Below are 9,464 nucleotides of genomic sequence, written 5' to 3'. Positions count from 1 at the left end.
TACTCACTGAAACAATGGTAGTTTACATACACATGATTATGTACAGTTCCTAATGCTCTCTGGCAATGAGTGTTGTGTCCATGTCTTCAGTGCTATGTGTGAGTTGCTGAGACAGCAGGGGCTGTGATGCTTTGAGGACATCTAGTGGTATTGCAGTGATAGTGGCAAATTGAGATTCAAGTGAACACTTTATGAAAAAAAGGTCTCAAACAAATGTAAATGACAGTTTTATCAACACAAATCTAGCTCTAATCTTACTGTTCAAATCAGCATTTAAAGTCAGAATAAAAACCTGGCTTGTCTGCAAATACATACTATACTGCTTGACCTTGGAGAGAAAATGGCCAAAGGATTACTATAAACATAATCATTTCTTAGATAGGATAATGGATTAGTTTGAGCCATACAGTTGATTGGAAAATACAAAAGGAATAGAATCAAATAGAAAAGCTAAACTATATTCTATTACCAATTTTCTTAGAACCAGAAATGCATCCTCTGCCCCACACACACAGGCACGCACGCACGCACAACATCCCTGGAGAAAGTGTCAGGGGTTAAGTGTCTTGCACAAGAGCACAACAGCTGTGGATGGTACCTGCGATCAGTGACCAACAGCCAGCCCTCTGTCGCTAGTCCTACATTTCAATAGTATTTCTGATGATGCAGATACAGCTACAGTAGCCCAAACCAGACACAAAAGAAAATCTGTCTTCTGCATCCACATATAGTGAATGTCTAGCTGCCTGGTATGCGCCAAAATCTAACCTCAAGGTGGCGCTATATGAAAGCAAAACTGCTCAGTCTGGCAAAGCAACGTTTCAGGAACCTGCACAACCTGAAACAATAAGACAGTTTTAAGACGCCCTAGCACCTTTCTTTTTATTGGTCAGTTTGCTTTTTCAGTAGTTCTATAACCCGCGTGGTTGGCTTAATTTGTCTTTACTCACTCGAAGTCAGCTGTCACCAACGTTTTTGGACAAAACCGAATGATACTAACTAGCTTTGAGTTGAACAGGATGAAGTAACTGGAGTCTCTGAATTCTCAGCCAAAACCGAAATAAATGTAATGTTAGTGCCCCTTTTCTACATTTATTGTTTTTGACCAAACATAACATCACACTGGAGAGGATTACAAAAAAAAACGGCATTATTTGCTTGTGCCAATGAAGGATTCGCTCTATCAACAGAGGAACACACACATTCATTGAGGAGGGGACACTTTGCTATATTGTTCAGGCTAGCCAGCTAGCTGTGTGTTTTTGTGTTAGCTCCTCAGGCTATATGGCTACGAATTTTGAACCCATACATGGCCTCTCCGAAGATGAAGTAAGTGAATATCTCATATCTCGATGTGTATGTAGTGTTTTAGTAAGATATCTGTATGGCGAACTAACAGCTAGCTAACGTTACAATGTGTCGTTCCGCTCCAAAGGGAATGTTAGCCATCTTTAGTAGCTAGTGGAGGCCAGTTGCTCAGCTGTTATGATAGCTAGCTAGCCAGTTTCCTCGACAATACTTATTCCAATTTGAGGTATATACGTAACGTTAGCTGTATAAGATGAACTAGATAAAGATACAAAAACCATTTGAGTAGCCCTGCACTGTGCTAACGTTACGCTTTCTTACTCAATCAATTTTTTTCCCTACAGAAACCTGTACATGGGTTTTTAAGTTGCAGCCGACGGTTAAACATAATGTGACGAAGATAAACATTAGCTAGCTAGTTATGGCAATTTGTTTGTTTTTAACTACAAGCTAGTTAACGTTAGTAACAATCAGTACTGTTAGCTACAATGTCAGTCAATCAGTGTAACTTCTAATTTGAAATCCAATTTAAACAACAAAAAAAAACATCTGAACTATAACCTTATAAATGTGTGTAATGTTTTTATTTCTCGCTCATATGAAAGATTAAGGTCCTTATGCTTCCAAAACCGTACCGCAAGCGATGCGTGTTCATGTTCAGACCGAGCTCTTGACAAAGCTCTGTACAGAAGACGCCTTCGTCCAATGACTCTCATGTGTGATGTAATGGAATTGAGTCATGATTTAAGGGCTGAATCTGTCTGTCTTCAATGACCATTATAAAGGACATTATGTTGACCATTATTTGTTTGACAAGTGATTTCACTCCCAAGTAGATTCCAATGGCAGTAACTTAACACGTCTTGTGTGTGTGTAACCTAGGATACATGCCCTTGATTTCCACATTACACTCTCATGAAGTTGGACACCAATTAAACATTGAGGATGTAGTTAAAATGATCTGGCCTCATACTGTAATTAAAATACCTCTGCACTAAATGGTTTCCAGAGGCAGCACGTTTGGGACGACCCAGTTTTAAACCGCTAAAACAACAACTCTTTGTTTCAATCTGCCTACTATTCTCGTAACATTCCTTTGGAGATGAAGAGCAGAGGAGGTGTGGGTTCCTTCACTGCCTTTCCCTGTGTAAGCAATGCCAATGTTGTGGGCGAATACTTTCTCTATGCATGAAAGTTGAGTGTTTAGGGCTTATAGGCATCTCATTAATAATATTCTATGCACAATAAGGCTATAGGTCGCAGTTGCTGCTAATAATGTAATTCATTATTTGTGTGCATCGAAACAGTAAGTGGTGTGACTGACTGTCAGAATTCAGAACCCTGGTACCAGGGAGACTCTTAAGTATTCGGAGTCATGACAGTCTTCAGGAAAAGGTGGGCATAATTATTAATTCCTCGCATAGGGCTACTTGGAACAGCTGGGTAAGCCGCCTGGGCTGTTACAAGCTTATTGTCCCCCACATTCCCATTCCCACCCCCACCCATTGCGAGCACTTATCATAATTAGTGACATGGTTTGTTTTTAGCTATTATGTATACGATGGTGTAAACATTAGCTCACAGAGAGTGTCATTGATTTTGTTTAGCCGTTAGGCATCACAAAAAAAACTGAGATGGCAAAGTGTATGGGAGACGGCTGGCTGGCAGTCTGGCTGGGGTGGTAGGAAGGTTGGCAGGCAGACTGGCTGGGGTGGTAGGCTGGGATGGCAGGCAGGCAGGTTGGCTGGGGTGGCTCCCTTCCTTCCTTCCTTTCTGAAGAGGCTCATGCTACAGAGCTGGGGGGTGATTTTGTTTTTTCACTTCCAAAATCGCTACAGAAAAGGATTCGGGCTGACTAGAAACACAGTCGTGCATTAGGCCTATTTGTTTATCAAATTAAGTTACATTTACCTGTAGTTAAAAATCAAATCAAATAACTCTAACCAGGTAAGTTAATAGAGAATAAGAACATTAATGTTGAACGACAACTTGAGTAGGTCATCTAATGGTTGACATAGCTAATGTAATGAATGATTGTATTAAACCAGGCTGGTCATTTTGAAAGGTGAGGATGAAAATTGGGCCAGGACACAGTGTTGACTAGGCCTAACTCTTACAACAACAGAAATAGTTCCTGTCCTGGGGCATTTAGGTACTCCTAGAATAGAGGGAGAAGCCCTCCAGCTCTGACACTACTCCAACAATAACCTAACATCACCTGATCAACGTCAGCAAGGCAAAGGAGCTGATCGTGGACTACAGGAAATGGAGGGGCAGGCACACCCCCATCGACATCGATGGGGCTGTAGTGGAGCGGGTCGACACAACCTAAGGAATTAACATGGTCCCCACACACAACTGTGGGGCATGACAGCGCCTCTTCCTCAGGGGGCTGAAAAGATTTGGCATGGACCCTCAGATCCTCAAAAAGTTATACAGCTGCACCATCGAGAGCATCTTGACTGGCTGCATCACCGCTTGGTACAGCAACTGAAAGGCACCCGACAACAATGCGCTACAGAGGTTGGCGATTATGGCCCAGTACATCACTGGTGCCGACCTCACTGCCATCCAGGACCTCTATAGCTGGCAGGGTCAGAGGAAGGCCCCAAAAAAGGTCAGACTTCAGCCACCCGAGTCATAGACTGTTCTCTCTGCTACAACCAGGCAAGTGGTACCAGTGCACGAAGTCTGGAACCAACAGGACCCTGAACAGGTTCAACCCCCAAGCCATAAGACTGCTAAATAGCTAATCAAATTTATACCCGGACGACAAACCTTTTTTTAGTTTTGTCATTATGGGGTATTGTGTGTAGATTGATGAGGAAAAATATTTTAGAATAAGGCAGTAATGTAACAAAATGTGTCAAAAAAAAAAAGGTGTCTGAATACTTCCGACTGCACTGTACACTACATGACAAAAAGTATGTGGACACCTGCTTGTCAAACATCTCATTCTAAAATCATGAGCATTAATATGGAATTTGTCCCCACCCTTTGCTGCTGTAACAGCCTCCACTCTTCTGGGAAGGCTTTCCACTAGATGTTGGAACATGCTGCTGGGACTTGCTTCCGTTCAGCCTCGAGCATTGGTGAGGTCGGGCAATGATGTTGGGCGATTAGGTCTGGCTCGCAGTCGGCGTTCCAATTCATCCCAAAGGTGTTTGAATGGGGTTGAGGTCAGGGCTCTGTGCAGGCCAGTCAAGTTCTTCCACACCGATCTCGACAAACCATATCTGTATGGGCCTCACTTAGTGCACGGGGGGATTGTCATGCTGAAACAGGAAAGGGCCTTCCCCAAACGGTTGCCACAAAGTTGGAAGCAAAGAATCATCTAGAATGTCATTATATGCTGTAGCATTAAGATCTCCCTTCACTGTAAGTCAGGGGCCTAGCCCGAACCATGAAAAACAGCCCAAGACCATTATTCCTCCTCCATCAAACTTTACAGCTGGCACTATGCATTCGGGCAGGTAGCTTTCTTACACCTCTCCAGACAATGCTTAGTATTGCACATGGTGATCTTAGACTTGTGTGCGTCTGCTTAGCCATGGAAACCCATTTCATGAAGCTCCCAACGAACAGATCTTGTGCTGACGTTGCTTCCAGAGGCAGTTTGGAACTCGGTAGTGAGTGTTGCAACTGAGGACAGACAATTTTTATGTGCTTTAGCACTTGGCGGTCCCGTTTTGTGAGCTTGGGTTGCCTACCACTTCGCAGCTGAGCCGTTGTTGCTCCTAGAAGTTTCCACTTCTAAATAACAGCATTTACAGTTGACTAGGGCAGAAATTTAACAAGCTGACTTGTTGGAAAGGTGGCATCCTAGGATGGTGCCACGTTGAAAGTCACTGAGCTCTTCAGTAAGGCCATTCTACTGACAATGTTTGTCTATGGAGATTGCATGGCGGTGTGCTCGATTTTTATACACCTGTCAGCAACGATTGTGGCTGAAATAGCCAAATCCACTAATTTGAAGGGTGCCCACGTACTTTTGTGTATGTATGTGTGTGTATCTACCTCAATTACCTCGTACCCCGTAGCCATGTTATTACCTCGTACCAAGTCGATGTGCTGGGGTACATGTACTCCCTGTATATAGCCATGTTATTACCTCGTACCCCAGCACATCGACTTGGTACATGTAATCCCTGTATATAGCCATGTTATTACCTCGTACCCCAGCACGTCAACTTGGTACATGTACTCCCTGTATATAGCCATGTTATTTTCTACATCCTGTATATAGCCATGTTATTTTCTACATCCTGTATATAGCCATGATATTTTCTACATCCTGTATATAGCCATGTTATTTTTACTCCTTATTGTTATTCACTGAGTGTTCATGGTGACACTATTTCAATTATCACTAATCACATTTCCATCCACAGTTTTTATCCAAGTAAAGTCATACATACGGTATATAAATAATCACGACAGCTGTGATGGAAACTGAACGTTATGGTACAAGGTTATAAATGCAGACAGATAATGTCTGTTCCACATGGTGTGATTTTTGTGTCGGTAAAATGAATGATGTGAGAACACGGTGGAAACGTTTTGTGTGCAAATACTGATATAACATCCAAATGGAAGTAAACTTGGAGTCACTCCATTTATGTGGTGTGTGTGTGTGGGATCTTCACTCCGACTCGTGTGGAAAGCATGCTGTTTATTAGGCTACAGATGAAATAAGTTATAATGAACTTCACAGGTTGGTGAAAGTGCAAGGTGATTATTTCCATTAGATACAGAGGGTCTTATTCTGTTGACATGATAATCGATGCTTGGCTGACGGCAGACAAGCTAAAAATATATATATATATATTTTTTTTGGTTCATTAAAATCTCATATAGGTTATACCTGCGCTCTAGCCAACAGAGCATAGATATCGCTGTTGGGTAGAGCGCACGTGACGATACCAGTGGGCACACTCGCTATATAACGCAACATTATTTTTGTGAACGAATCATCAGTAGTGTTGAAAATGTAAACCACTTCAACTCCCATGTACCGAATAACTTTTTCTAAAATTCTGTGCTTGGGAATTGAGCTGCAAAAGGTGTTTTTATGTGCGCTAAGTCACCATGCACAGCCTTTTATCTGCAAAGAGTCCATTTGATTGAAACAACTCAGGTGGTAATATGGGCGTATTGTTTTTATGCTGAGGTTTGAATATTCATATTAAAATCTGTCTCCAATTGGATGGAAACCTAGCTATTGCCTAATTGACGTATTCAATTGAATGTCATTAATCAGTATCAAATATGGGGTGAAGTTAGGCTACCCTACTACCAATTTTTCATCATAAACAAGTTTTCTCTGTTCTGGGATTGTAGAGGGAGTCTGTCTTACAACTGAAGTAGCCTGCAGATTTCACACACCTTCCCTCAAAGGTATTCTTAGAGAGTATCCTGTCAGAGTTCCGGGAGATGGCATAGCTTCTGTACTTGGAAAATTCCTAAATTCCCTCTGGAAGCCAACCACAGTTATTTAAGTAATGCTTTAAAGAAGCCGTGGCCAGTCTTTCACCAGTGAACTTCTTGACACAATGCTCGCTTAACCCGGAAGCAAGCTGCACCAACGTGTCGGTGGAAACACTGTACACTTGGCGATTGTGTCAGAGTGTATTGCGCCCGGTCCGCAACACAAGTCGCTAGAGCGCGATTAGACGAGGGCAAGCAGGCCGGCCAAACCCTCCCCTAACACGGCCGTCTAATGGGCGTCCCGTTCACGGCCGGCTGTGACACAGTTCAAATGTTTGGGGTCACTTAGAAATGTTCTTGTTTTTGAAAGAAAAGCGTTTTTGAAAGAAAATAATACACAATTTATCAGAAATACAGTGTAGACATTGTTAATGTTTATTGTAGCTGGAAATTTCTTTTTTAATAAAAAAAGAAAATGTAATATCTACATAGGTGTACAGAGGCCCATTATCAGCAACCATCACTCCTGTGTTCCAATGGCACGTTGTGTTAGCTAATCCAAGTTTATCATTTTAAAAGGCTAATTGATCATTAGAAAACCCTTTTGCAATTGTTAGCATAGCTGAAAACTATTGTCCTGATTAAAGAAGCAATAAAACTGGCCTTCTTTAGACTAGTTGAGTATCTGGCACATCAACATTTGTGGGTTTGATTACAGGCTCAAAATGGCCAGAAACAAAGACCTTTTCTAATGAAACTCATCAGTCTATTATTGTTCTGAGAAATTAAGGCTATTCCATGTGAGAAATTGCCAAGAAACTGAAGATCTCGTACAACGCTGTGTCCTACTCCCTTCACAGAACAGTGCAAACTGTCTCTAACCAGAATAGAAAGAGTGGGAGGCCCATGTACACAACTGAGCAAAAGGACAAGTACATTAGTGTCTAGTTTGAGAAACAGACGCCTCACAAGTCCTCAACTGGCAGCTTCATTAATTAGTACCCGCAAAACACCAGTCTCGACGTCAACAGTGAAGAGGCAACTCCGGGATGCTGGTCTTCTAGGCAGAGTTCCTCTGTCCAGTGTCTGTGTTATTTTGCCCACCATAATCTTTTTTTTTTTTTTGTTATTCGCCAGTCTGAGATGACTTTTTCTTTGCAACTCTGCCTAGAAGGCCAGCATCCCGGAGTTGCCTGTTGACGTGTTTTGCGGGTACTATTTAATGAAGCTGCCAGTTGAGGACTTGTGAGGCGTATATTTTTCAAACTAGACACTAATGTACTTGTCCTCTTGCACCGGGGCCTCCCACTCTTTCTATTCTGGTTAGGGCCAGTTTGCTCTGTTCTGTTCTTATTGTGTTACTTTTTATTATTATTATTTTAGTCTACTTGGTAAATATTTCCTTCTTTCACTGCACTTTTGGTTAATGGCTTGTAAGTAAACATTTCATGGTAAAGTTTACACTTGTTGTATTTGGCGCATGTGACAAAGTTTGATTTGATATAAATATAAAACAAAAATGTTCCCCCTTTTTCTCCCCAGTTTCGTGATTACAATTTTGTTTCATCTTTTGCCTTCAGAACAGCCTCAATTGGTTGGATCATGGACTCTACAAGGTGTCAAGTATTCCACAGAGATGCTGGCCCATGTTGACTCCAGTGCTTCACACAGTTGTCTACTTTTCTGGATGTCCTTTGGGTGGTGGACCATTCTTGATACACATGAAACTGCTGTGCATGAAATACTCAGCAGCGTTGCAGTTCTTAACACAAACCCCTGCGCCTGGCACCTACTACCATACCCTGTTCAAAGGCACTTAAATATTTTTGGCTTGCCCATTTACCCTGGCATAAATACACAATCCATGTCTCAAGGCTTAAAAATCCTTATTTTAACCTGTCTCCTCCCCTTCAACTACACTGGTTGAAGTGGATTTAACTGGTGACATCAATAAGGGATCAAAGCTTTCATCTGGATTCACTTGGTTAGTCTTTCATGGAAAGAGCAGGTGTTCTTAATATTTTGTATACTCAGTGTATACTTTTTTTCTGCACTCAGATATTTCTCTGTTAGATACTGCTCATTCTGATATGTCTTAATTTTTTTATAAACTTTTGGATGATGTGTGTATTATTATTATTATTATTATTGTAATGCTAGATTTTGCTGCTCTGTTGTAGCTAGAAACATAAGCATTTCGCTGCACCTGCGATAACATTTGCAAAACTGTTTACTCCACCAATAAACTTTGAATTAAGACTCATAGGCAAGAATTTCACCATGACACCCTACCCTGTCTAGTTTGAGAGCTAGTTGTAACACTACCTACCCCTATTATGAGGAGGAGAGAGGCCTAGATTGGACAGGGACTGTGTCATGTGTTCTTCACCGGTAAGGCAACTTAGAGATAGACGACACACATGAATGAAGGTACGTGGGAAAGGTTGCTCAAAGTAGTTTACTGTACCACACCTTACTACAGGTACTATTGACCTGGTTGGCAGCACGTATGCCTTTGTTCGTGACTGGCACTGTTGACTCGGCTGATTGGAGATCTCACTCTGCTTAAACACAGTGGGAAAATATACTAGCCTGTCAGTCGAATAGGGGAAGAGCACGTTCGGAGTAGGGAACTCCTTAAAGACTGTTGGAAAAGCATTCCAGGTGAAGCTGGTTGAGAGAATGCCAAGAGGATGCGAAACTGTCATCAAGGCAAAGGATGGCTACTT

General features: G+C 41.9%; 1 protein-coding gene across 4 annotated transcripts in view; it reads left to right on the top strand.

Moving 5' to 3' along the window:
* The first annotated feature begins 834 nt into the window (after positions 1–834).
* The window catches only part of nedd4l (NEDD4 like E3 ubiquitin protein ligase), a 105,769-nt gene continuing 97,139 nt past the window's right edge, over positions 835–9,464 (top strand). For 3 of the 4 annotated variants that reach the window (XM_031826143.1, XM_031826142.1, XM_031826141.1), the window contains exon 1: positions 835–1,329. In XM_031826143.1, the coding sequence (XP_031682003.1) occupies positions 1,285–1,329 (45 nt within the window). In that variant the 5' untranslated portion in view covers positions 835–1,284. The remainder of the gene's footprint in view (positions 1,330–9,464) is intronic. The other variant, XM_031826148.1, reaches the window with a different exon arrangement.

This window comes from Oncorhynchus kisutch, linkage group LG6 (genome assembly GCF_002021735.2).
Source record: "Oncorhynchus kisutch isolate 150728-3 linkage group LG6, Okis_V2, whole genome shotgun sequence".
Classification (NCBI taxonomy): Eukaryota; Metazoa; Chordata; class Actinopteri; order Salmoniformes; family Salmonidae; genus Oncorhynchus; species Oncorhynchus kisutch.
This window is presented reverse-complemented; position numbering and strand designations above follow the sequence as displayed.